The sequence below is a fragment of the Diceros bicornis genome, chromosome 5 (genome assembly GCF_020826845.1).
Source record: "Diceros bicornis minor isolate mBicDic1 chromosome 5, mDicBic1.mat.cur, whole genome shotgun sequence".
Classification (NCBI taxonomy): domain Eukaryota; kingdom Metazoa; phylum Chordata; class Mammalia; order Perissodactyla; family Rhinocerotidae; genus Diceros; species Diceros bicornis.
The window spans coordinates 38,197,610-38,225,423 of record NC_080744.1 but is presented as its reverse complement, the minus strand read 5'-3'; the positions used below and the strand labels follow the sequence as shown (position 1 = coordinate 38,225,423).

At 52.6% G+C, this 27,814-nt stretch overlaps 2 protein-coding genes across 4 annotated transcripts; one reads left to right on the top strand and one right to left on the bottom strand.

Annotated features, from left to right (window-relative positions):
• The first annotated feature begins 286 nt into the window (after positions 1-286).
• CCDC9B (coiled-coil domain containing 9B) lies at positions 287-6,944 on the top strand. The gene is made up of 11 exons (XM_058541222.1): positions 287-1,142; positions 1,982-2,095; positions 2,380-2,487; positions 3,060-3,215; positions 3,306-3,431; positions 4,075-4,274; positions 4,563-4,621; positions 5,205-5,258; positions 5,360-5,459; positions 6,043-6,085; positions 6,169-6,944. The coding sequence occupies exons 1-11, from the start codon at positions 933-935 to the stop codon at positions 6,709-6,711; spliced, it is 1,713 nt and encodes a 570-aa protein (XP_058397205.1). The 5' UTR covers positions 287-932; the 3' UTR covers positions 6,712-6,944.
• INAFM2 (InaF motif containing 2) lies at positions 2,006-17,991 on the bottom strand. 3 transcript variants are annotated; one of them, XM_058541223.1, is made up of 5 exons: positions 14,219-17,991; positions 10,816-10,902; positions 9,117-9,291; positions 3,048-3,189; positions 2,006-2,653 (listed from the first exon to the last, which is right to left on the bottom strand). In XM_058541223.1, exon 1 carries the CDS (start codon positions 17,428-17,430, stop codon positions 16,969-16,971), a length of 462 nt encoding a protein of 153 aa, XP_058397206.1. In that variant the 5' UTR covers positions 17,431-17,991; the 3' UTR covers positions 2,006-2,653; positions 3,048-3,189; positions 9,117-9,291; positions 10,816-10,902; positions 14,219-16,968. The 3 variants fall into 3 exon arrangements, with proteins under 3 accessions (XP_058397206.1, XP_058397207.1, XP_058397208.1); XM_058541224.1 differs by lacking the exon at positions 10,816-10,902; XM_058541225.1 differs by lacking the exons at positions 2,006-2,653; positions 3,048-3,189; positions 9,117-9,291 and adding an exon at positions 10,374-10,713.
• Positions 17,992-27,814: the final 9,823 nt, after the last annotated feature.

Below are 27,814 nucleotides of genomic sequence, written 5' to 3'. Positions count from 1 at the left end.
GAGATAGAAGGGGAAAAGTTGTGGCATGGGATTAGGGAACTGAGGCCTGGTCAATCAGGGATGTGGGGAATGCAGGGACCTCTGACCCTCCCCTCAGGGCCTGGAGGTCGGGCCCTGTTACTTCTGAAACAGAGCCCAGGTGCTCCTGATACAGAGACCACCCCTCCTCCCAGCACTCCCCAAGCCCCAGGTCCCAGAGGCTCTAAGGGTGGGATTGCTGGGCAAGCTGCTCCCCTGGGCAGAGACAGTAGCCTCAGCTGTACTGGGAAGATTTGGGGAGAGCCTTTCCCGAGAAGGGCTGCTTCCTTTCTCGAGGTCAGAGAGGCTGAAAGGGCCAGCCCTGGAGAGCAAGGCTGGGAAGGGTCCAGAGTTAGGAGTCTGAGGAGAGAAGGCCATTGGCCAGTTCTGAGCTGTAGTGGTACGGGGCCTGCAGGGGGACCCAGCTCCCCATGCCAAGGGAGATCAGCTGAGCCTCCCAGGAGTGGCTGTACTTTAAAATACAGGGAAGACAATGTTCAACCTAAAGGAATGAATGACTAATGGGGTTATTTTAGGTATGCAGTAGTACTTGGTGGCCTAGTCTTCTTGATCCCTCTAATTACTTAAACCAGTACCGACCAGAGTGAGGAGAGGCTCATTTGGGGTGGGAGCCCTCAGACCAGGGAGCCCAATGGACTGGGCTGTATCCTTAGGCCTTTCTCTACTAATGGGAGGGATGGGGGCCTACGCCGGCTGCCATCCTCCTGCAGGCAGACCTAGGCTGGGATCCTGCTGGGGCACAGGGCCTGGGGCAGCCAGGCCCCCTGTGTGGGCTCAACCCACCAGGGAGAAGTCCCTGCCAGTCTGTCTGGGGACGCTGGGGCAGGGCACGGAGAGGTGCTGGGCAGGGCCAGCTGGCTGCTGGTGCCCCGGTCCTTGCCCTCTGAGAGTGGATGGGTGGGGGCAGTGGCCGCGGCGTTCCTGGCTGGGAGCCCAGAGGAGTCTTTTGTAATCACAACATGATCTCGTGTGCTGAGCAGCAAAGCCGGCCGGGAGAGGCCGGCAGAGGCCCGGCTCCAGTGGCTCCGGCTTCCCTCCTGCTCTCGCTCCCCCGGGGCTGCTCTGGAATTCTCTCGGTGCCTGCGGTTGCCATGCAGTCGGCTGTGAGTGGCACCTCGCCATTGACGGGGGGCTTTTTGGGGTTGGGAAGGGGCTGGGACACTGACAGCCACACTCTGGGGGCAGCTGGGGACAGCTGGGCCTGGGAAGAAGAGTGCTGTGCCTAGGCGGGTCAGGGGGCTGGACAGGGGCATTGGCCACAACGGAGTCCCTGCAGCCAGAGGGGGGACCCGGGGATCTCGGTGCAGAGGCATAGTTCGTCCAGGGTGGCTCCCCGGCTGGGCCTGCTCACCGAGCTGGCTCTCTCCTGCCTGGACTGCCAGCAGCTCCGGCCTGGAGAGGCTGGGCCCGTGGACGCGGCTCTTTCCCACAGGCTGGGCACAGGCCTGAGGAGTGGAGTTCAGGGCCTGGGAGCCCAGGACGGAGCAGAGGCCTCTCTTTTTACTGTGGTCCTGGGCCTGGGAGCCAAACAGCTCCCCCTTCGATCTCCTGAATCCCCTGGCAACTTCCCAGTCACGGCAGGTTCCGCTGCCAGAGCCATTTATAACTCCCATTCCAGGCTCAGCTCAGCAGTAGAGCTCCCTGGAGAGCCAGGGGGAGGGGCAGCCCACTGCTGGCAGCTGTGGGCCTGGGTATGAGGCCCTGACCTGAGCCCCTGAGGAGGCAGAGAGATGGGCAGGCGGGCCTAGTGGGGTAGGGGCTTGGGGCTTTCCATGTACCATCTCCCCGAGTGACCCTTTTCCTTCCTGTGTGACCCTAGCTCTGGGTCTGGGGTTTGTTGCTTGAGTGGTAAAAATATGGTTGGGTGGGAGAATGTGAAAGTTGGGGAACTGGTAAGGGTTGGGCTCAGCAGGCAGGAGCTTGGGCCCCCTGCCCTCTGCAGGGGCCTCATGGGGCCGAGTCCCCGATGAGCAGACAGGAAGAGAAGGACGCAGAGCTGGATCGGAGGATAGTTGCCCTTCGCAAGAAGAACCAGGCCTTACTACGCAGGTACCAGGTGAGTGGGCTGTGACAGGGCCGGGAGGACTGACCGGGTTGGCACTCCCTGTCTGACCCGCAGACCCCTGCATGGTGGTCTCTCCCTGCAGGCTCTGGGCCTGGGGACAGGGTTAGGGTGGGTGTGATCCATCTCAAAGGCTCTGCGAGGGCCTTGGGGACTCTGTGATATGGAGCTCTGCCCCCTGGTGTCCCACTGGTGTCTCTCTGTGTAGGCCTGTCAGCGTTGTGTCTCTGTGCGTCTGGGGGGGCCATGGCCTGTGCTGATCCCAGGCCCTCCCACAGGAGATCCAGGAAGACCGTCGGCAGGCAGAGCAGGGGGGCATGGCTGTGACCACGCCGGAGCTCCTCCGACCTGATGGCCTCACTGTCACCATCAGCCAGATTCCTGGCGTAAGCCCCACCCGGGAGATAGGGTGGGGTGGCGAGGAGGTGGAGGCCCAGCCTGTGCTGGGGGAGGACAACTGTCCCTGCTCCTCTGCTTCTCTTACTTACAGTTCTGGGGTGCACCCACCACTTCCATTCTCAGTGTTGTCCCCTCGTCTCCAAAGGGCCACAGCTGAAAGGCAACCAAATAGAAGCCTCCTCATACCCTTTTCCAGCCCCTGGAACCTATGCCCCAAAGCACAGGCTGCTCCAAATCCCAAACCCCAGGCGGACAGAGAAGTTGGGGCTGAATGCCAGGAACAGTGTCTGAGGGACAAAGCCTCATTGTCAGAATGCTCTGGATTTCCCAGCTCAGAGATGACGGGCCACTGTGGCATCTTGGGCCCCTGGGTGGCCCCAGGCCCTGGATAATCTAATGCCACTGGCATGTGAACGCCCTGCGGAGTCAGCTCCTCTGTGGGCATTCCAGGGAGGGCCAAGGCCGGAGCCCGGCCTGGGGAACCACCCAATGGACCCAGCCCCCAGCTCCTGCCCAGCGCTGCTGCTGCGGCCTGAGGGCACGGCACCTCGTTCTGCAGGAGAAGCGGGTGGTCAGCCGGAACTGGGCGAGGAGCAGCCTGGGATCCAGGGCAGCCGAGGAGATGCTTGAGGATGAGGAGGTGGAGCACCACACCGGTGCTTTCTGCTTGGGGGAGCGGGTGGAGCTGGCTGTGACCATGGAAAACAAAGCTGAGGTGAGCTGGGTGGGTGTGGGAAGCCCAGGCCCCAGGGGGCAGCCTCTTCTTCCCCTGCTCTGCCACACTGCCCATCCTCATCTCCCCCAGGCCAAGCGGATCGTAAGTGAGAAGCCCAGCAGAGCAAGGAACCAGGGAGCAGAAGGGTCACCTGGAGGGGGCTTGGGCCAGAGCCCCTCTATGCAGATGGCCAGCAGCTCAGATTCTGCACGGAAGGTACATCTTCAAGAGGGTATGGGGAGAGAAATGTGGCAGTCCCCATTTGGGGGAGGCCAAGAAGCTGAGTCGCATACGTGCCCCATCCGTGGAGATATGGCCCAGGAGCACCTGCAAGAATTCCCACCCCTTCTTCATTTCTTGGGCCAGTCTCCCCATTGGGCGGGCCAGAGATGTGACCCAGCCCCTTACCCTATCTGGTCCTCTGGTGGCAAGTGGGTGGGGACCTTGGGGAGGGCCAGGGGGGTGTAGGGGACTGGCCATGTGCCAGGTGTCACCTCTAGGTGGCAGCAGCCCCTAGTCCTGGCTCCGGCTCACGGCTGCTTGGTGCCTCTCCACCCTGGGCCTGTCCACATACCCCTGCAACAACCCCGTGGATAGGTGCTATTATTATCCCCATTTTACAGATGAGAAAATGATACACAGAAAGGTTAAGTAACTTGCCTAAAAGACACAGCTAACAAATGGATGGAAACCGTGCCTAAGGCAAACAGCATGTTAGAGATGGCGTGGATCTAATTTTTAGATGGGGACGTCGAAACCTTGAGAGAGGAAGGGGTTAGTAGACTCTCTGGATCCCCGTTCCCAGCCCAGAGCTCTTTCTGCTTCTATCCCCATGGTGCTGCGTGTCTTGTCTTTGCAGGGCGCTCGGGAGCCCCGGAGTCCAGGCCTGGTCCCAGGCCCAGCTCCCCGCCGGCCAGTGGGGGGACCCCCAGAAGTGGGCTGGGACTATGCTCAGTGGAAACAGGAGCGGGAGCAAATTGACCTGGCCCGCCTCGCCCGGCACAGAGATGCACAGGGTGACTGGCGCCGCCCATGGGACCTGGACAAGGCCAAGCCCACGTGGGTGGCAGGGCTGGGCAGCTCGTTGGGCTGACATGCTTGTGGGGCTTGGGGTAGGACTGACTGTAGGTGCTTCTTGGAGGGCTGCTGGGACGCTAACCAGGGTGGTGAGGGTCTGCCTGGGGCCTCTGGCTGGGCCCTGGGTCTCCCATCTTTCTTGGGCCTACCATCTCCCTGCTGCCCTCAGGTTTGGGACTGGGGTTGGGGGAGGTGGTGTCAGTGTGGGTCTTGCTGCAGCCTCTGTCCTCCCTGTGCCAGCGGCCTGACTCCCTCTCTCTGTCTCCACAGGCCACAGGACTCCAGCAAGCCTCGAGAAGACGGCCCGGCCAGGGCGGGCAGCACCAGGGGTGAGCCAGCACCCACCTCACCCCCTCCCCTCCTTGCTTGTTTCACTCCTCACCCCTTCTTTGTCTCTTTTCTCTATTTCTTGGTTTACCACTTATTTTCAGAGCCGGAAGGAAGCATGGAGAAACATCTTCCTTCCTCTCTCTATCAGAGGAGGGCACCATGACCTCCCTTCTCACCCTCCAAACCCCAGCTCCTGCCCCGAATTCTGACCCCCGAAGGTCTGCGGAGGAGGCTCACGAGGAAGTCTGCCCTGGGGTCCCTTTGGGGTGTTGGTCCCTCCTGGGTGAAAGCTCTCGTTCCTTGCCCCCGCCCTGTTGTAGGAAGAGCTCTGGCCTGTGAATTACTGGCCCCTCATTCCACACACGAGGAAGCTGGCGCTGGAGATGCTGGGCCAGTCACCTGGCCAGGAGTGGCAAAGCGAGTGCAGGGACCCAGCCCCCCTGACCCCCGGGGCCAGGGTTCCTTTTGGGAACCAGAAAACCCACAACTGGACTGACAGCTTCCTGGTCCTGGAAGAACTCGTGTTCCTGCTTTGGGTCCTTTGTCACCCCACCCTTTCCCCATTTCCTTTGCCCTACTTAGGTCCCAGGAGCCACCGGAAGCTGCAACCACCACTGTTGCCCCCTGATGGCAAAGGTGAGTTGGGAGAGAAGGAGCAGCAGGGTCCCGTGAGCTGTTGAAGGAGCTGGGCTGCTATGGCCTTCTTTTCTCCTTGATTTGTGGACCATCTCTTGCAGGTGGTACTACTCGGGGTGGGCAACCCAGCAGACCCTCGGGGGCATCAGCCACACGCAGCAAAGCCCGGGGGATGGAAAGGCTGACTGGCAGGGCCCGCAGGTAACAGGTGGCAGGGGGCACGATCAGGAGAGGCATCTGGGCTCCCTGATTTCCTGCATCTCCCTTGCCCCTGGGAAGTCAGCACCGGCACTGGTCCAGGTGCTTGCTCCAGCCCCCAGAGCCTCTGCCTCCTGCCTGACTGCTGCCTGGCGGCAGGTTAATGAGATGTGAGGAGAGGCCATCAGCAAAGGCAGCAGCAGCAAGAGCCTGGTGCCCAGGGAGGCCAGCAGTAATTACAGCAGTTACCTTCCCCCGGGAAGTCAGGCGCGCCTTTCCCAGGCAGTGCAGGCAAGGACACGCCTGGAGTCCCCGCAGAACTCAAGGTGCTGCAGGCTTGGCCATAAACAACAGCTGGGGACTTGGGATGGGGCTAAGATGGGCGGTGTTCAGAGGAAATGGATGGATTTGGGGAGCAAGGTCAGCTGCAAGGAAAGCATCCTGGAGCCTCGTTCTGGCTCTGATGCTCCTCTGAGACCCTTGGGCTCTAGCTTCTCCCTGGGGAACATGGGCCACCAGCTACAGAGTGGGGGATGTGAAGTGGGGTGGGTAGGAGTGGGGCCTGCCATGTGCTGTGTTTCTACAGGTGGGAAATGAAGGAGGACAAAGAGGGGCTGGAGAGTCAGGAGGTGAGTACTTGGGCATAGGCTGGGGCAGGATAGGGACATGGTCCCCGAATTCACCAGCCAGGAGGGCCAATCTCTTGTTTCAGGGAAGCCAAAGCACCAGAAAGACTCCAAGTGAGAAGGAACATGCACTGACACAGAGCAGGATGGAGCCGGGCAGACCCATGAGCGCCCCAGCAACCAGCCCAGCCCCAGCAACCCCAGAGGGGCCGAAAGGGGAGTCAGGAGCTTCCACAGCCAGTCCTGGCCCTGGCTCTCCACAAAACACTGACTTGGTTCCCCTTGACCTCTCTCTAGGAGGGGCTAGTAGCCCTGGACCCAGGGAGAGTGTGTGTGCGCTCAATCTAAGGCCTGGGTCTCAGGAGAGCCCTGTGTCCTGTCCGGATGGTTCTGAGCAGCCCCTGGGGTGGCACGATGACCCCCAGGCCAAGCTGGAAGTCCAGACTTGCTCCGAGCCACAAAGAGGGACAGGGCCCCTAGAGCCCAGAGAAGACAGGTCTGGTAAGGCTGGGGCCCAGCAGGGCCTGGCACCGCGAAGCAGGACCCCCAGAGGAACTGGCCAAAGGGCGAGGGGCACAGGAGGCATGAGGAGCAGGACAGGGGGTCCTGGCCCTGCAGGAAGATGCTGAGCAAAGCTGTGGGCAGGGGCCAGGCTGGGGAGAGGAGGAGGGAGGAACGCAGTCAAGAGTCTCCTGTGTAGTGGGCGTCTGGTTGCTGGTGGCTGTGGCAGTCTAGCTGAGCAGTTTGCCAAACTCTCTGGCAGAGTGACATTGTGAGGGCAAGTAGCTGTCCTTCCCTGCACCTCACGTGCACATCCCTGTGCACATGTGTGTTTTCATGGGCAGGTACAGCCCCTGGTGTATTCCTGTGCCACACGTGGTCTCTGAGGCTGGCGAGCCCTGTCCTGGGCCAACTGCTGCCCAGGCCACAGGCTTCCCCGCCATAGTGAGAGAACACAGCTTGGAAACATGCAGCACCTGGCTCGCCTGGCTCCCGTCACCTCCAGAGCCTGGCCTCCCTCTCTAGCTGCCAGCTTCCGGCTCCTCAGGTGCAGGCAGCCTCAGCAGCTGGCACGGCCAGCCCAGGCCTGGGCCCTTTCCCACAGCTCTGACTTGCACCCAGGTGACTCACGGTCCCAGATGCACAGGACGGCCAAACCAGGGGAATCTCAGAATCAACTGGCAGACTCTCGCCTTTCTGGAAGAGGAGGCTGGGGTTCAGAGAAAGGGAGGCCACACCGCCAGGAGGGACTGAGCTGGGGACAGAAACGCAGAGCTTGGGTCTCCTCTGCGAAAGGGAGGGTGCCTGGAAAGGCCTCCTCTCTGAAATGCGGTGGGGTTGAGTGAGGAGGGAACAGCCTTCTCTCCCCACAGTAGGGTGGTGAGCTCACCATCAGGGACTCCCTGCCCCACACCCAGGTCAGACGTCAAGCGCACCCTGAATGGGGGAAAGGCAGCCCTGCCACCTAGGGCTGTTTCCTGCCATCTCCTACTTCCTCTTCCCCACCACTTCCCTGCACCATGATCATGCAAAAGCAAAGACTCAGACAGGGACTGAGACAGAGAAGCAGTGACTCCAGCTAAGTACGACATCAGGACTTGTCTTTCCTACTTAGTCTCCGTTCCTGCCCCTCCCCGGAGGCAAACGTCTGGTGAATTATCCAGACTCCGCACAAGCTGTGGCTTCCTCTCAATTCAACAAACATTTCCTGAGCACCCACTACCAGCAATGCAGCCGGTGGGCGATGGTGACTTTGCCAACAAGAGGGAGGGAAGAGACAGTCATCCAGCAGATCCAGGCAGCACAGCAGGAGCTGTTCTTGGCTGTAGGTGCCTGACAGGGGCTGAGGATGGTGGTAGGAGCCCAAAGGGAACCATCTCACCTCTGCTCACAAAGGCAGGTGTTCTTCCCTTTCTCGTCATGTGTGCCCTTTGCCCCCAAGCCCTTGCCTGGATCTCCCCACATGACCTCCTCTGCTCCCCTCCTCTCTAGCCCTGCCATGGTTGTTGCCTATACTGCTGGTTCCTGGACCACACTTGGAGTAGTAAGAGTTTGGAGTAGAATATATGGAGGGCTAGGGGCAAAGATGGACTCTAGACTCTAAGGGCTGGTTGCTGGCTATGTAGGGGATGGGGGAGGGCTGCCCCTCCCGAGTGGGAGCTTCCTGGCTTCAGAGTTGGGTGGGAAGCTGAGGCTCCTGGGAAGATGCTTGAGAGGCCAGTGAGTGTGTGGTGCCAACTTCCTTTAGTGGGGAGTGAGACAGCCAGTAGGGAATAGGATGAGGTGAAGGGGGCTGGAAGAGGTTGGTGTGGGGTTGGTTAGAGGAGTTTTGGAAAGGCTTGGGAACATTCCTGTGCAGATGGGAAGAAGACCCCTGTGAGCCATGACTAGGGCAGGGTGAAAGATACCCAGCCCAAGTTTTCCTCTTGCCTTCCCGGCACACATATATGCTTTGGAGCATGGAGCCAACCCTGGAGCCCACGACTCCCAAAGGATAGGGCTAGGGTAGAGCCGGTTCAGGCAGAGCCCTTGAATTCAGATGTCTCCAAAAATCATTGTGATCAAGAATTCGAATTCTGAGATTCACAAACTGCTCCCAAACTCCAATGCTGCCGACTGTGCAGATGTGCCTTCATTAACGGGGATATGCCACAGCAGGTTTGACTATGGGATGGGGATGTAGGATTTGGGCAGAGCTGATTCAGCCTTCAGAACAGGACCTAAGCAGGAGAGAAAGCTGGGCAGAAGGGCTATGGAGAAATAGGGCTTCTCTCCCTGGGGGTAACATCTAGAAGGACGTTAGGAGAAAGGATGCCATGGGAGTCACTAGGGGTTGGAGAGAGTGGAGTCTGGCACTGGGTGTCTTCAGTGGAGGAAGACTGTAGTGCAAGGCAAGTATCACTGAGCTTTCCTCAGCAAAAGGGAGCTCTTCTTCAGGATAAGGGACCTACAGCTATGGTGGCCACCCCTCTTGCTCTAGGATGGAACCAGCTATGGAGCAGGAGGGAGGGTAGTTAGACACCTTTCCACAAACCTTGGGGTCATGAAAGGCTGGTGTATCTCTTCCTGGCTCCTTTGTTTAAAGGCCTGGCTGGGAGCCTTCCTCTTGGATGCCCTTCTCTCCAACCAACAGACAAGACTGCTCCTCAAAGGTGGGAAGTTCTTCACGAGACATGGCTATTAGGAACACAGGCACAGAGCTGGAGGGACTGAGAAGGGACAGCACACAGGGTAAGAGGGAGCCAGTAAGGAGATGACAGCTTTACCTAAGGCCTCAAAACAAGGAGGGCAGAAGAGGCGGAGGGCATCTCCATCCTGGGTCCATCTCACCTTGCAGAGAGGAGTGGCGGACCACTGCAAGGGAGGCATGTATTCTGATGACGGGCAGCATGGCAGAGTGGAAAAAACATGGGCCTTGGGGTCAGACAGACCGAATCTGAATCCTAGGTCTGCCATCTGCTAGCTGGGTGACCTCGGTCAAGTTTAACCTCAAAAAGCCTCAGTTTTCTTATCTGCAAAACGGGGCTAGTAATACCTACCTTGAAGGGTTGTTGAGAAAAATAAAAGATAAGAGTATGCAAAATATACCCAGCCCACAGTGGGTACTCTATGGATGGTAGCCTGGCACACAGAAGGCACTCAGTAAAAATCTGTTGAATAAATGAAGTAGCTATTTGGTGTGATCTCTGTCTACTTTGTTTTCTATCTTTTCCTTTACCTTCTCTTCTAGTCTCATCTTCACTGGGGTCAATACACTCTTAGGGAACAAGGGATGGTTTGTAAAGTTTACCCAACCTCCCAGGACAGTGAGCTTCTTCAATCCCTTAGGAGAGTCTGGTTGAGGTCAGATAAAGGCCTCACGAAGTAACCCTGCTCTTACAGGGAGTGTTCTTCACCCTCACTCACGGGCTGGATCACAAGGACGTTCCAAGCATTTTCCCTTAGCTCTCACAGCTTGGAGTGGTTCCTCTTTGCTTCTGTTTATGTCAGTAGGAATCTCATGAACTCACATCACAGTTTTTGTTTTCCTAATATTTTCCCCAGAAACAAACTCCCTTGTGGAGTTCCACACCTGCCAGAGTTAAATTTTTTACCCAAAGGAGCAGCATGACTGTTTTCTTATGGTCAAGGGACAGGTCATTGGGGATCCCTGGAAGCAGGGGACCCCCAGCCATCTAACAAGGCACAAGTTTGGAAGGTGTGACCGCCAGTCACCTGCAGCCCCAGCCCCGGCCTCAGGGATAGGAATAACAGGAAAAGATGGTACTAGCCCCCAAAAGAACAAAGGAAATGGCAAAACTCTCCATATGGCTACATCTTATTTTGGGGACTAACTCAGGGGGTCAAGGGAAAAGAAGAACCTCAAGACACCACTTCACTTCTGCCTCTTGAGTCATTTATCAGTATCCACAGACCTCGGCCAGCCTCTCTTTCTGAGCGAGGGTTATCAGGGCTGACAAGGAAGGCCCACACAGGCTGGCCACAACCTCACTGAGCCGGGAACTGGAGGCTGGGGAAGGCAATGAGAGGAGCCCACAGACAGGCTGCTTTCTCTCAACAAGTCTGCCGGCCTACATCACAGCCTCTCATTAAGCATCCACTTGACACTGGCGAAGTGAAATAGCGCAGACCTGGCACCAGAAAGAACAAATGTGGCACCCACTGCTCCTTTTAAGGACTGGTTCGAGGAGCAGCAGGCCCCAGGGCAGGAGGTGAGGCAGACAGATCAGTACCTTTGTGGAAGAGGGAGGGAGGACTCTTTTAGGCCTGCCTCCTTCTTAACAAGCTCTCCAGGGCAAATTCTTCTGCAACCATCAAACCTACAAGTGTCAAAAATAACCATCAATATAGGCTTTTTCCCCTTTTCTTACAAAGTCTAGGGACACAGTGTCACAGTGTACAGGGCAGCTGGCTTCAACCAAGAAAGGGGGTCAAAAGTCACCTTGATAACCATCTGTCAAAACAGAAATACCCTAACCCTAAGCTACAGAATCAGAGGGAAAGGCTGGGCCAGTGGTTCTCAAATTTTAGTGTATGTCAGAATCACCCGGAAGACTGGTTAAAACGCAATGCTGAGCTCCATCCTCTGAATTTCTCATTCAGCAGGTCTGGGATGGGGCCTAAGACACGGCATTTCTAACAAGTTCTCAGGTGATGCTGATGGTCTGGGCATTGGTGTAATGTTTACTACCTGCCCCTTCACACTACTTTCCATGCATCATTTTTGCCCAAAGGGACAGACGGTCCCTTGAAAATATATTACCTCATGTGTACACACTGTACTTTTATTCCCAAGATCTCCAAGCCCTGTCACATCAATTAGCTCCATTTGCTCTCATGAAGTCCCATTTGGTCAGGAGGAAAGAGAGGGGTCAAGGGCCATGACCAATGCCACTGCTTAGCCCGCAGGTTTCCTATCTTGCAGTTCAGGGGTCCCTCCCAAGAGTACTTGCCTCCCCCCCAGGTCCTCGCGATGCTGTGAGCTGCCTATGGCTTAGAGACTGGCTGCTGTGACTCAGTGCTGCCCAGACCACCAGCAGGGGCTGAGGGCAGGTGGCCTCCAGGACACAAATGGGAGGAGACCTCAACTCATGACTCTGAACACTAAGATAGCAGAGAGACGTATATTTAAAAGGAAATCCTTGGTAATCAACATAATTGCTTTTTTGGATAAGTTGGTTTTGGGATTTGTAAAGCTCACTTGGCACACTGTAGACACTAAATAAGTAGTTCTTGAATTAACGGCAGTGGTTTATAGAAACTATTCTGAGAAAAGTTAGGATCTTATTGCTATTTAAGTGATAAGCTATTGCAGAAACAGATTAATGAAGATAGGAAAACAGGGCAATTACAAGGACAGATTCTTGTTGGCATGACTGCAAACTCCTTGAGGGCAAGACCTGTGTGATACTTTTCTGGTCCCCCATAGTAGCTTAACAAATGTTGATAGAACTGAATGGGGCACAGGGAAACTGGTTTGACCTGGGTGCTCCTTACTGACCAGGCAGCTCACGTGCACGGTACCACTGGGAGTCATGGCTGTTTCTGCACTTAGGACGGAGGGCCTGATACAGTCTGAGTGTGTAGTTAAAAAAAAAAGTTTTTGTATTTTTTAAATTAGCTACTGGAGAGACAAAAAGCATAACACAGGTTTTCTGGCAGCAGAAACCCACAGGCTATGTCAGCAAGTAAAACAGATATGACCAAAAAACTGTTGATAGAGCAGGTATATTTATAGCTCAACATTAGGCCACTGGGACAGGACAGAGGAGACAATGGATGGGTCATATATTCTATGTTCCCTCTGTTAAGCACCACATGGAATACAGCTGTGGACTTCTGGTGTCTGGAAAGAACATGCAGGCCAAGGCCCAGTCCCTCTGCTTGGAAATAAAGAAACCATGGCCAGAATGGCCAGGGCAGCTGTGATTTGCAGGGGTTTTCTTTAGCAATCCACTCCCTTGAGCCAGATTACGGGCTGTGGATGTGGGTACACAAGTGGATTATGACAGTGACACCACACGACACTAGGGCCAATTTTATTCGGCACAGTCATCAACCAGGTGATCCACAAACTCAGAGCACCCCCTACTGTGTGCCCAGGCACTGAGCTTAGCGGTGGTCCTGTGAAATGAGCAAAGCCATTGTGGTCCCTCCCTCCACCCAGGGAGACAAAAAAAAAAGTACAGCTGTAGCCGTTTTGTTACTGCATTACAATTCCAGAAATACCTCCATTCTCTGCAGACAGGAAGGGGAGGACAATTATTACCCCTCTTAAATAGCTGTGGTAGCCCTAAAGCTTGGGACCTGACCTTTCAGTTCCCCTTAAAGAAACATGTAGAAACAAGTAGATGCTCTCCACTCAGCATTTCAAAACAGGCTATAAATACTCAGCTTAAGAACACGCTATCTTAGAATTCCCTAGTGAAAACTGAAAAACAAGGTAGACAGGAAAGCTTCCAAAGCTGTGGTCTCATACCACACAGAAATCCAGAGCTGTGAGGAAGGAAAATATATCTTATGCTTAAAACGTCAGAGAAACACTTCTTTGCACCTCAACATCGACGGGGGAAAGAAATGATACCCCCACAATCTCAGTCTAAACGGCTTAGCCAACTCCTGACCCCTCACCCTCCAAAACTTCACTTTCCAAAGAGGATTATCTCTTCCTTCAAATGCAGGCTGGCAGGGAATAAACGCACAGAGTAACTTTTTTTTTTGTAAGGAAGATCGGCCCTGAGCTAACATCTGCCAATCCTCCTCTTTTTGCTGAGGAAGACTGGCCGTGGGCTAACATCCATGCCCATCTTCCTCCACTTTATATGGGACGCTGCCACAGCATGGCTTGCCAAGCGGTGCGTTGGTGCACGTCCAGCATCCAAACTGGCGAACCCCGGGCCACCACAGCAGAGTGCGCGCACTTAACCGTTTGCGCCACCGGGCCGGCCCCAGAGTAACTTCTAATATAAGTGAACACCTAGAATGATCCTGGCGGTCCAGGTGCAAAGCAGTTGAAGGAAAGTAATCTCCCTTTGCACAGACCTCTCCTTCCTGACTCAAAACCTGATGGACAATTTTGCAGGTAATTTCTAACCCTTGAAAATAAAGCTATTCCGACCACTGCTCCCTGCCCACCAGGCCCTGTTCTGGTGGAACAGTGCCCTTCTCATCGGCCAGCAGGCTCCTGCTGCACACACTGCTGTATGTGCCCAACATGTGAAGCCGCGTGCAACTGCAGAAGCCACATGTCACTGTCTCCAGAAAGGAGGGGCTGACTAGAAGAACCTCAGAAACTCTCTTCCCTTCTGCTCTGCCATACCAAGCCCTCTCACAGAAAGCCATTGTGTAGGCTGAAGCGGGAAATAAAAGAAGGGCGGGCTTTTTCCATGCTTCCCTGCAGACTAGAAGGAGATGTAAAAGCACAGCAGCCACCCCCCAACAGCTCTGGAAAAGTGCAGGCCTCAGGGGGCCCCCTCACACTGGCTTCTCACTGGGGTTTGTACTGGGCAGCATTGTCTGATAATGAGCTGAGCTCAATTGCTTGCCATGTATTTTGCAGCATAACTAATCGCTTATATTTGTGGTTTTCACCCACATGTCTTTTATTGTTTGCCTTGTGGGGAGGAAAAGCCTCACCTTTGAAGCAACCTACACCTTCTCTCAACATTTGGCTCTCTCGCTTCCTCCATCGCAGACAAAGCTCTGACCAACCACTGCAGGCGCACAGGTGTGGCTTTCCCAGTGTTAGTGCTTCTCGAGCTGCCCGGGGGCCAATGATTTAAAGATGAGAACAGTGATGCTATCAGGAGGCTTTATCCTCACCTCAGCTCTCAGCCAGCTCAGTGTTTGTAATAATTTTTAATATGCACACTTACTGGTCTCTTAGCTTCCTCAGCTAGGCAGCTCAGAGTCCTGTAATGCCGAATTTTTTCAACATTTTTAAGGTGGCTGATCTAGATATCACTGTTCTTCCGACCCCATGATTGCTTCCCGATGAAGATGGATTCCTGCCACCTTCACTAATCAATTCAGTCAAGCCATCAGGCTCAGAGAACAGCAGGGCAATTGCTTTTTCCTCCTACACCTATTCATCACCACCCATCCACCATCTCAGACCATTTCCTCTTCCACCCTCTCCTCCTTCCCCAAGAAGTATGAAAAAGAGAAACAATCAACTTACATAGAGTTCTTAGAATGTATTTTTGTTCACCTGAAAAATAAAACTTTTTAAAAATATACAGGACTTTTTAAGTACAGGTATATCTTAAATGGCTGAGTTATAAATAATGTCTCTGGTCGTGTTCCCAGCTAGAGCTGGAGTTAATGTCCCAGTTCCAGTGAAGGCTTTAGAGAGGCAGGAGGCCAGCAGCTGGGTCTGCGAGTGGTCTCTCTAGACTCTGTAATCCACCCCAAAGTGGATTAAACAGTCCCAAATGCAGGGGTCAGGATGGGGACAGGGGACTGGATTCCCAGATGTACTTCCGCAAGTTCAAAGGATTCTTGGAATAAGAGATTAATTTACAAATTATTAAAATATAGGACTAAAAATTCACACAATAAATATAAATTACAAGCTATTATTGAAGTTATAAAGTGGCATTTTATGTTTCTTCCCCCCAGAGCCCCACCCAAAATTTAAAAAGGCCTCAAAGGCTTCCTAATGACCAAAGTCAAGTCAGCTGCTCAGAAATCTCCTCCAAAGACACCTTGAGGGAGCTACCAGCCTGCCCCTAGGCTGTGACAGCTCAGCTGCTGTTATCTTGCCCACAGCAGGACATGGCTTAAAACAAGGCTGTTGTCCTGTAAACTTGGATCAGAGCTAACTAGAGTATAGGCCAGAAAACTGGAGAGACAAACTGTTTCAGGACTCAGGTGGATACGTTTTTGTCTTTTTTTAAAAAAAAGTGCCTCATTTCCCAAAAAGGAAACACTAAGGGTTTTGATATCTTGTCACTACCCACACTCAATTGCCTAAAAGCAAGTGGCAGAAGGAAATGGAGTCCAAGTTGATGTATAATTCTTGCTGCCCCAGAGTATACATATGTCATTTCTCTCGATGTTTCTCATCTCAATAAAAGTATAGGCTGCATATACGTAGGGTTTATCAGGAGAGGTAAAGACAAGCCAATTTAACCTTCCCATGGCTGGTCTATTATCTGGCTATCAAAGCACGATCCTGAGTTTGAAGCCCACCTTTCAGCGTTTCCAGTTCTATACAAAACTCAAAACCAGGGGACATTCTCAAAGCTCTGGTTTTGCCACAGATTTCATCTTAATCGCAGGGCTACATTGTCACTACAGGCTCAGGAAGGAGGGAAGGTGAAGGTGATGACTGGCACAAGACAAGATCTTTAGAAGCAGCAAAAAAAAAAAAAAAAAAAAAAGCAAGAAAGATAAAACACTTGTGAGCCACTCTACATACACAAGCTTGCTTTTCTAAAAGAACTCTGTGAGGAGAAGGCCAAGAATCAAAGCACAGAGGCATTGCTCTTTCCCTTCCTTCTGCCCTGGCCCCTCTCCAGATACTCTAGGCTGCAACAGGAAGCCTCTTGGGTGGGGGCACTAGGGTGGGAAGAGGAGGCGATCAGTACATTCCCCACCCTCTCTAAACTGCTTCTACTTCTCCTAAGGTTTTCCACTGTCCTTTCAACAAGTCTAAGAATGATTATACTCTTTTGTGTCATAAACCTATCTTTCTGAAATAGGAGGGGGAATAGGGGAAAGAGTGGGTGATGAAAAAAACAGTGTTTGTGCCCTTCTGGCTAGCTGCACTTTGGGGGCCAGCAAATAGCCGTTGCTTGACCCCATCAGTCAGTAGCTACCCAGGGTGCGGGAGGATACATATAGTTCTATGTAATTATAGCTTCTAGTGCATATGTCAACAACTATATACAGGGATCTATAAATCAAATGCATCTGTGGCCACTGCAACTAGGTTGACATACCTGAGCTCCACTACTTTAGGTGCCCTCCTCCTTGCGAGAGCTTCAGCTTATTAAAGAAGAGCCCCTACAGCTCCCTCCTTCCCCTGAGTCTTGGGGGAAAGCCCGAGTCACCCCTGCATGTAGGATACATAAGAGCGAGCTGCGGAGAAGGGTTCGGTGCTGGGATCTCCCCGCCCCTCCCCCATGCCCCTTATGGCTCAGGGCCCTGGCGCAGCAAGGTCCTGGGAAGACCAAACCCGGAGCCCCCGGAGAATCGTGGTCCCTTGGCTGAAGATCAGGCTGCAGGCCACTCGCCTCCGGGGAGAGCCGGCGATCGTCGGGGGGAAGGGAGCGTTCACTCCGGTGGGGGTCACTCCCGCGGGCTCCCCGCCGGGTCCTGCTGCAAAGTCCTGCCTCCAGGCTGGAAGAGGACGTTTCCCGGCCGCCCCTGGCGCGGAGGGTTCAACGACTCCCGGGCGCCGCCGCGGCTTCCTCCTCGTCCTCCTCGGGCCCCCGCGGCTGCTCCAGCGGCCCGGCCAGGGGGCTGTCGGCCGAGGGCCCCGGAGCCATGGGCCGCGCCGCCTGCAGCGGGGGCGCGTCGCGCGGCGCCTCGCGGCGGGAGGACCCCGTGGCGTTGGGCCCCGCCGCCGCCGCCCCCGAAGTCCCGGACGGGCCAGTGGCGTTGGAGCCGCCGGGGGGCGGGCCGGCGGCTCCCCCCGAGGTCCCCGCGCCCACCGGCTGCCAGATGAGGCTGTAGTAGACGGCGAGCACGATGGCGGCCAGCGACACGGAGAGCACGTAGGCGAACACGGTGGCGAGCCGGACCCACTTCTTGTTGGTCTTGGCCGCCATCTTCGCCTTCTTGTCCCCGGTGTAGGTGGCCGGCTTGCCCCGCTCGGCCGGGGCCGCGTCGCGCTCCTTCATGGGGGGGCCCCGGCCTTTGCCTCGGTGCTCCACGGCCCCGGCTGGAGGGGGCCTGGCGGCCTGCGAGGACTGGGCAACGGGAGGCCCGGCGCCCTCGGTTCCGGGCCGCTCCGCGCTCCGCCGCCGCTCCTCACGCCGCCCGCCCGCAGCCCGCCACCGCGTCGCTGCAGCCGCCGCCGGGGCCTGGACCAGTCACCGCCGCCAGCGCCGCCGCCGCCGCCGGCCCGTCAGCTGCTTCCCCGCCGCCGCCACAGTCACAGCCCCCACAGCCGCCCGGCTCCGCGTCCCCATCCGCCGCCGCCACCGCCTGCCCGGCCGCCGGCTGCCCGGTCTCCAGTGGCCGCGCGGACAGCGCTCCGCTCCAGCCGGGCTGCCCCGCCTCGCGCGCCGGCAATAGGGGCGGGGGAGAGCGCTGCTGGGGGCTGCCTCTTAAAAGGGCGACGCCGGGGTCCGGAAGTGCCGCGCGGGGAGGCGGGCTTCTGTCGTGCTCCGCGAGCCCCGCCAGGACGCCCCGTTAAGAGAGAGTTCAAGGAGGCTGATTCTTAAAAGGGCAACGCCGCCGCCACCCCTCGCGGGCTGGCGAGATGAGGCTAGGAGCCTCGGGCGCTTCTTTAAAAGGGGAACAGCATCGTTTGGGGCGGAATGCGGAACTGGAAGGCGGGCGGGGAGGGGCGGTCACAGCGCGGAGCTGTCAACTCTGGCATCTCCTCTCTCCGTCCTGACTGTCCGAAGTGACAGGTGGAATAGCAGCAGCGGCTCTGGCCCTCAGGCCTCAGTTTACCCCCAGAATTGGGGGTGATACCAAGCTCGTACTCGCGGCTCGCGCCCCGCTCCACGTACTTTCCGAGCTGGTCTTCCAGACCCTTTACGCCTAGCGAGCCTGGCTCACATCTGGCGTAGGCAGCCAATCAGCCTGGAGCGCGCACTGTGGACTCAGCTGGTGGCGCCCCTTACTCCCCCTGCCCCCCAGTCCCACCTGGGCTTCGGGGCTCTGCTGAAATCTTCCCGATTCCCTGTTCTCTTAGAGCCCCAAGTCAGGCTGCCCAGATCTTCCGGAGCTTCCGAGGCAGTACCACGCGCTGGGCTATTTCTCCTGGCTCGCCTCCCACCTTAGTCCCGAAGTTTGCAACAGGTCCCAGGTCCTGCTTTTTGGGGCTTCTGACTCCCAGGTTTGGATTTGATTTAGATTCAAGGGGCTGCATTGAACGGTGGAGCGACTCTGAGAGCTTTTCCCCTCTCTTTTCCTCTCCAGGGCTCAGAGCCTTGGCGGTTGTTCTTTGCACCCCTTCCCATGTGAGGTGTGTCCTCCCTCAGGTTGGTGCTGAGGACCACTCTCCAAGCTCGACTCTCAGTAACGCTCTCCCCTGTGCCTTCCCCCTCCTTCTGCCCCCCTCTCTCCTGGCCTTCTCTCTTCTCCATTCCCTCTCTATGAGGCTTTCTAGAATTTCTGGTTTTCTCCTCCTTGAATTCTACTTCCTGTGTTCCCAGAGTTGGGTGTGTGGACCGCCTGGGTGTCTCAATGGGTGTGGGAGACTGTGCCTGCATGAGTGTGTGTGGAAGAGGACTGTGGTCCTGATGGGTTTCTATAGGTGAACCACCCCTCCTGCCCCTGCAGCTGTGAGCCTGACTCCTGGCTTCTGACTCTGCAGGACAGGACCCTCTCTGCCTTTCCAATTTCTCCTTCTCCATGGGAACCCTTAGCTTCCAGACACCAAACCCTCTTGTGAAGAAGCCCCTCCCCAACACTGCTGCCCTGCCCCCTCAGCTGTACAGAAGTCAAGTGGTTACCGGAGCAGAGTGTGCTGAGCGACCTCTGCAATGACAGGCCTGTAACCCAGCCCCTGACTCTCATTCCTGAGGCTGGGGTGTGAGTCTGCCACTAGCAATGGCCAACTGGATGCTTGTTCCCAGGAACAGCCTGCCTTTTTACTTTCTGAGACATTTCAAGGACATTGGAAGTTGGAGTGTTTATTGCCTTCTGCGGGCTGATGGAGAAAAGACAACCACTCCTCCCCTGTCCTCCTCCCAGGTCCGCCAGAGCCAGTCTAGCAGCACTGCCTGTTAAGTTAAAATCCCTTAATTGTCTTTGGATGTTGAACACTCTTCTTTACCCTACTCTCTGGCCTTCTTGGCAGGACTGATCATACCAACTACACCAAGGCAAATTATTCTTACAGATTCCAGATAAGGCCAACCCAAAGCCCCCTTCCATCCTCTTTCTTGAATGTACTCTGTATTTCTTCTGTTGCAAATTAAACTTCTTTCTTCTTGCTTTGTTTCCTGTGGAGTAGGAAAACAGCATGTCACTCTTTTCTACACTAAAGAATAAATATACTTGAAGCCCTTATTCAATTCCTCTCATTCTATATGTCTCCAAACTAAACAGTGCCAGATTCTTTAACCTGTCATCAATAGGCCCTATTTATTATCTGGATTTACATAGTGTCTTTTACCCTAGGAACTCAAAATGATTCCAGATATAATTGAGCCTGATCTCCCTGGTGCCTGAGCCATTAAGAAACCATTAGTGTATTCCCGTTGCAGGCATCTAAATGGCCCCCTAGTGGCCTGAAAGTGAATATACTTCTCTAAGTGCCTCGCTCCCACTAAGGGTAGGCAGAGTTGGAGAAATCAAAGAATCAAGGCAGCTTGGGGACAGAATGGGCCCAAAGTTCATCTTTTGTAAATACCCCCACGGACCCTACAGCCTCCTCCACAACATCCCTATGGAGCACTCTCCAGCATCAGCTAAAGGACCCTCCACGATCATGTACCTTATTGTCTGCTCCCTAAGGCAGCCTTTTCAGGCTTTGGAAAGTTCTGACCAATTATAACAGGAACAACATCCACGCCTTTATTATGTGCTAGGCACTGTACTAAGCACTTACATTCCTTGTTTCATTTGTCTCACAACAATCTATCAGGTAGTTACAATTTATCATCATTTTAGAGATGAAGAAACTACCTCAAGAAGGTTAAGTAACTTGCCCAAGGTCACATAGCTAGATAGAATTCAAATCTGAGTCTGACTTTAGGGCATTAGGTTCTGATCCCTGCTTTCCTCTGCCTCACAGGTGGAGCTGAACTTTGTCTCTGTAGTAGATGTTGTGGGGTACCACCCAGATCACCATCAGCATGGAGGTGCTCGTTCCTCTAGCTGCCAGGAGTGCCGGTTGCTGATGGCTCACAGCTGCCACTGTCCCTGGGAATTGCCCTCAGTTGCCAAAAAAGCTGTATCTCTCCCCTGGCCGACAAGACCAGTAAATAGCGCCATGTTCCAACAAAACCCAGCCAGAGATGTGCAGGGGCCTGCTAGGGAAGGAGAAGGGCTATAATCCCAAGGAGCTGCAAAAGTAGCCAGCATGTACTGGCAGGAGCCCAGAAAGGATGTAAAAGCCAGATCAAGGGGGAGCTGAATATTAAGTTGAGCATGGGAGAGTTTATTGATATGGGAGCACTCTCCGGGGAAACAGGATTTAATACTTCTCAAGGATCCTGAGAAGAGAAAGACAGTGGCCCATCAATTGAAATGGAAATGCCAGAACTACCACGGCAGAGGTGGAGGAAGGGTTCAAAAAGCTAAGAGAAGTGGGCATGCTATAGTGGGTATTCTATGTAAGGCAGAAACCCACTTCAGTTCTGCAGGAAGGCCCGGAAGATCCCAGAGGAAAGCAGAGGGGTGCACTGGTGGGGGGCTCAGTTTTGGCTGTCCTCTGTAGGTCAGGGCTGACAGCAAGAGGCCATTCAGAACTGGCTCCCTGAGAGCAATGGGGATGATGGGACCATGAAATAATAGAAGCCAGAGGCTGGCACAGCTATTTTAATGAGCAGCAACTTAGAACGGCAGTGGGGTCCTGACAGTAGAGCTGTGCAGAGATGGGCAGCTAGTGATGGTATTGCTCAGCCTATACCAGTGGTTCTCAAACTTTTTGCTCTCGAGGTCACTTCACACTCTTGAAAATTGACATCTCCCAAGAGCTTTTGTTTATGTGGGTTATATTTATTGACATTTGCCATATTAGAAATTAAGATCAAGAAATTCATAAAATGTTTATCTGTTCATTTAAAAAATAATTAGCCCATTATATGTTAACATAAATAGCATATTTTTATGAAAAATAGCTATATTTTATATAACAAAAAAGTTAGTGAAAAGAGTGGCTTTTTTCGCATTTTTGCAAATCTCTTAAATGTGGCTTTATAGAAGACAGCTGGATTCTTATATCTGCTTCTGTTGGCAACATGTTGTTTTTGTTAAAATATATGAAGAAAATCCGGCCTCACTCAGATATGTAGTTGGAAAATTTAATGATAAAAAATAATAATAAATAAAATAAAAATGTTAATAGCTTTTCAGATCATTGTGGGTTTTTCTTTGATACTACACCAAAACTCAGCAAGTGCTATTTTCTTATATGGTAGTTGTAATGTAGAATATGAAACTTTGTCAATGAACTTTTTGTACTCGATCACATTAAAGTCTATTGGTCTACCTTGCACTATGAATGGCTCTTCAACCCATGCATGATTTTGTAACATCTTCCCTCGGTCATTTGGAAAATATTGGTTCATTGAATTATACAGATCTTTCAAATATTGATACAATACAATTCATTATACAATATTAAAAATCATATTTGTTAATATCATCAGAAAAAGCTTGAGTATTAGGAATCTGTCAAGCTCATGATAGTGCATACAAGTTTTCTAAAATTCTAATTTTCACTTGAAAGGTCAAATTTTATCATTGGCAACAAATACTATCAGTTGTTTTCATCAAAGTGACAGGCTTACTTGGTTTGAATTTGAGAAAACATCTGCCAGACAACCAAGTCTGAATAACTATAGTTTATCTGCCAGTTAGTCTTTGAAGTGAAAATGGTGTTTCATGAAAAAGTGACTAGTTTAGCGTGTAACTCAATTGTACAAGTGCTTTTCCTTGAGAAAACCATTATACTTCTGTGTGCAGTACAGTACTTTCCATTTAATCACAGAGAATATTGAAAAGACATGTATTTAAGGGTCATGATTTAATAAAACTTAACAATTTTTATTCTTTCATTAAGGACATTCTTAAGTGAAACTGACTCTTTTCCCTTCCTTCCTTCCTTCCTTGTTCCTTCCTTGCTTCCTTCCTCCCTCCCTCTCTCCCTCCTTCCCTCCCTCTCTCCCTTCCTTTCTTCCTCCCTTCCTTCCTCCCCCTCTCCCTTCCTTCCTTCCTTCTTTCCTTCTTTCTTTCACAATGAACTACCAGAACAGTTTGGTGCCACTGCCTTGGTTTGTTGAGGTGCCAGAAGTTTTATTCACCATTGCTTTTGCACCATCAGTGCAAATGTCAACACAGTTTAAAAAGCAAATAATATCTTAATATTATTATGCAAATATTTTGAACTTGTGAAATCCCTGAAATGGTCTCAGGAACCCCCGGAGATCTGCAGACCACACACAGAATTGCTGAGCTGTACAATGAAAAGAAATTAAGAATGAAAGACCAGGAGGTTAATGGCAGTTGTTTCAATAAAAAGTTACAATACGTTGTCTGGTTTCCAGACCTGATTCAATTTTTGGATCCAGAGCCTGTTGCTTGAGGGAGAGGTCGGGTTCCCAGGAGGAAGGCTTCTGTAACACTATGGCAATACAGTAATGATTTCCATACTCCTTCCCCAAAGGGACGTATGGCCATTTACTTGGGTAACTGTACACTGGGGAAAGTAGAATAGCCAAACATTTTAAGGTCATGCAGTGTCTGAGCTGACATTGATAGGGGACTGGAGTCATCATCATGGCTCCCCAGTAGAGTGGTCCTAGGTAAAAATATATACAGGCTCATGGGCTGTAGCAAATGGCTTGATTAGTTGGTTAGAGGCCTAGAAAGAGAAATATTGGAGGATTGGGAACAAGAAAGTCTTGAGAAGAGGCATGTGGATGTATCTATGGGAGTGGGCACAAAGTATGAACATCTATATATTACATGTTAATGCCCATCCAAGAGCATCCACCATGGAGGAGACACTAAATAAACAAGTAGATAAAAATGACTTGCCTAGTTGATGTTAGCCAGCCTCTGTCATTGACCGCTCATGCTGGCACAATGGCCACATGAATAAAGTGGCCATGTTGGCATAGATGGAGGTGACTCATAGACATATTGTGTACAGTGACAGAGGTGGGCCCAACAGAATGGGATTCCACTCACCAAGGCTGATCTAACTATTGTTGCTGCCAAATCTCCAACCTGCCAGCAACTGATGGCCAACCAGCTACTTGGTAACGAGTTGGCTACTTTGGACCTGTTCTACTCTGGAGGGGCTGGTGACTCATCTTGACTTGAATCAGCATATATTCTGGATTTGGATTTCTCTTTCCCACTAAAGGCCTCAATCAGCACTACTCTCTGAGGACTTAAAGAATGTTTGACTCACTGACATGGGATCTCACCTAACATCACATCAGATCAAGAGTCCCACTTTACAGCAAAAGAGTGGGCACATGATTGTGGAATCTTCTGGGCCTATCACATATTTTGCTGCCCAGTGGTGAATGGAGTTGATAGAGTGAAAGAAAAGCCTTTCAAAGGTGCAGCTGCAGCACCATTTTAGAGATGATGGGACACCACCCTCCAGGGAGAAGAATGTGCCCAATTCAATAACTATAACGTTATGCTCTGGCCCAAGAGGTAGAAAACAGAGCTCTAGGAAACAACAGGTAGACATAGGAATAACCCCACTTACCATCACTCCCAGTGACCTTTTTGGGGGAATTTGTGGGTCCTGTTCTTATGATTCCAGGCTCTCTGGGTTTAGAGAATCTGGTTCCCAGAGGCAGAACACTTCTGCCAGAGGACAGAACAAGAATCCCATAAAGTTTAAGTGTGGCTGCTTTCTGTCCTTCAGACTCCTTGTGCCAAGAGACCAGCAGGCAAAAAAAGGTGTCACTTCCTGGCAGGGGTACTTGACCCTGATCCTCTTGAGGAGATAGGGCTGCTACTACATAATGGGGCCTGGGAAGAATATGTCTGGCACGCAGGTGATCCACTAGGGTGTCTCTTGGTACTCACTTGCCCAATTTTGATAGTAAGTGAACAAATCCAGCAGCATGGTTTGAGAAGGGCATGGTGATTAGGAGCTCAGACCCCTCAGGAATGAGGATCTGAGTCACCCCACAGGTAAGCCACCTAGACCAGCAGAGGTACAAGCTGAAGGTAAAGAGAATGTAGAATGAGTAATGCGGGAGGGAGGGGCGGTGGCAATGTTGAATATCAGTTGTGACACCAAGACAAGCTGCAGTATTAAGGGCCATATAGTTCATCCTACTTACCTTCCTGTAAGTTTCCCAGAGAAAGTGATCACCAAAAGTCTGGAGGAGCTCGTCCCAGGCAGAGTGAGCTTGCCATGTGAAGCAAGTAGGCCTGAGCCTTGCAAAGGGGGTACTGTTGTGGTTGCTATGGTGCACCTCCCAGATCCTGCCTTTGAGACCATGAAGCTTATCCCTAAGTTGCCAGGAGTGTTGGCCGCTGATGGCTTACAACTAGTCTCTCCCTGGGCATTTCCTTCAGCCGCCAATGGGAGCTGCCTTGCCAGACTTCACGAGCTCTCCCTAAGGATCATCTGCCTGGTCAATGTGGGAGTTCAAAGATCCAGCCCTCTTGCCTCAGTTGGAGCCAGCTCTGAAGGGTCATCCCAATCCCAGAGCTCCCTATGGAGGCGTCCTTTGTTGTGACTGCATCGTTGATCAATTTCTTCCTCTGCTCAATCCTGGTTCCTTCACTCCCTCAGATGTGTTGTGTTGTTTCTGAGAGCACCTCCCAATAAACTTCCTGCAAGCAAATCTCTGTCTCATAAAGTTTTGTGGGACAACTGACCTAAGGCAGTCACCTAAGTCACCTCAGATTCTAACTTTGGGACCCCAGAGAACAAGTCTCGTCCTGCAAAGGCGGACCTCCTGCTCCCTCCACCAGTTTTCACAGAGTGTTGTGTGCATCCTCCATCCTGGCCCCCCGACCAAATGTCAAATGTCCTCCAGTGCATGCATTTCCCCACAATCAAACAACCTAAACCGAAGTCCCTGAGTACATCAGGTGTGGTCTGACATGCCAAGAATGAGGATGGGACTGAGGCTTCCTTGGCTCTAGAACCAAGTCTTTAGAAATCTAGACTCCTCACCTTTCTTCCCCTCTCCCCACCCACCCCTCCCAGGTCCTGATTCAGAGGGTCTGGGTTCAGCAGGGAGTACACGGTATTACCAGAGCTTCCCAGGTGATTCTGATTGATATCAAGATGGAGAATCACTGGGCTCAGGACTCGACTTCAATTCAGCAGCCTAAGAACCTGTCTGCTTTTTTGCCGCCTTGTCGTTTGACTCACATGGAGCTGGCTGTCAGCGAAAACTCTCAGTTTTATTCACACATGCTTCTGCTAAGCCGCCACCTCCCCACCCTGTCCTTGTACTGTCGGTGCCTTGGAGCCAAGCCCGGAGCATTCAGTTAAGCCCTGTCTACTTTACCTTGTGAGGTTCAGGCTGTTGCTCCAGCAGGTTAGGACGTTTGGGGATCCTGAGTGTGTCTCCCAACATATCCCCTGTCCTCACTGGCTTCCTGCTATTCACAAAGTCGAGGGGCTTGTTCACTGTGGCTTTGCCCAGGTCCTGATAAGAAGGTGGTCCAGCACAGGAGTAAGGACAGGAGCAGTCAAGTAGTTCTGAGAGCATTCCTTATGTGCAATGCACCACGCCTGCCTAGAGAAGGGCATCATCTAACTCAATTTCATCACTCTTATGAAAATGGGTCCATTTCACAGATAGATAAACAGAGGCATAGCAGATGAGCAATGTGTCCAAGAACATCCTGTTGGAGTAGAAGCCAATTCTCTCCTGCCATCTACAGCTCTTGTCTCTAGGTTTGTCATCTCTCAGAGGAAAGGTGTGAGATAAGGGGCAAAGCTGGCCCTTCTGATTGGAAAGCTGGAAGGAATCTTAGAAATGATCAAAAGCTCAACAGATCAGAAGCTCACACAGCAAACCTTCGCTCTGGTTGAGACTAAAATCTGGGTTTCTTGAGAATGAACCCTACACGTCCAGGTAAGTTTGATCCAAAATAGCACTTCAAAGGGAAACACACGTGGGACGGATTCTTTTCCACTGCTAAGTCCCAGATGGTTCCTTTGATGATTCTAGAAGGGCTTGGCATGGGAGGACAGGTAACATCTTCCTCCTTGCCTCCTGCAGAGAACTCTTGATGGCCTCTCCTCTCCTCCCTAAGGGATCAGAACCTCAGCACCTGCTTCCCTTGTCCCTGTCTCCATTCACACTCAGCTCTCAGCCTGCAGAAGGTGGCTGGATCTGGAGCCACAGCTGGACATACAGCCGGACAGATGGACAGCTCCTGGTCTCCACTCTCGCAGTGGCCTCATCAGCTGTGGGGGCTGTGGTGGCACGAAGGTAGTGGAGGACGGCGCTTGTCCAGGATTTGAGCCCTGTGTCATGACTTCATGAGTTCAGGCCGCTTGGGGGACAACCTGCTTCAAGTCTACAACCAGGAGGAACCCTAACTTAGCCTGCTCTGGGAAGGCAGGTCCAGCCCCTGATCCACACAAACTGCTGAAACAAACAAAAAACACAACAATCCAAAGAGCAAGTCGGTGAAGATACTTGTGGAAGGAATAGCATCCGTACTGAGGAAGAAATAATAAGAAACTGCATTTCTCCTGTCAGTGTCTGCTAACAAACAATAATAATAATAATAATAACAATAATGATACTATTGAGCTCATGTTCAGGCACCGTATTAAGTACTTTACATCTATTGTATTATTAAATCCTTACAACATCCTTGGGAGGCATTATTATCCCCATTTTACAGGTGAGAAAGTTGAGGCACAGGAAGGTTAAGTATCAGAAGATAAACCAGCTAGTAGGTGTCCGGGTTCATAGAGCAGTGAGTGTGGCTTCCTGTGTCAGACTGGGAAACAGACACGAGATGATGCAACGACTGAGCCATCTTCATTCCTAGCCATTTTCCCAAGACACACAACAGGCCTCCGGGTTCCCAAACTCCACTGCTCCATCAGGTAAGTCCTGGCATCGGGTAAGAAACCCACCTAATCTGACTCTCTTGTTTGGCTGGTAACTGAGTCACCTGAAGATCTGAGTTTGACATCGGCCAGTAAACTTCTCTGAGGAACAAGTTGAGAAACCAAAGCACGAGGTCCCCACACAAAGCTGCCAAGTGAGCAAGTGAATTCTAAACCTGCCTCTGGAGCTCTAGGCCACCAGTAGCTCCCTGGGAGGCAGCCCTGCCTTGAAGGTTAAGTTCTCACCTCCTTCTATGGCCCGAAGCTCACACATGACAAACCCTCCAGTATCACAGCTGACACAGACCTACCAGCAA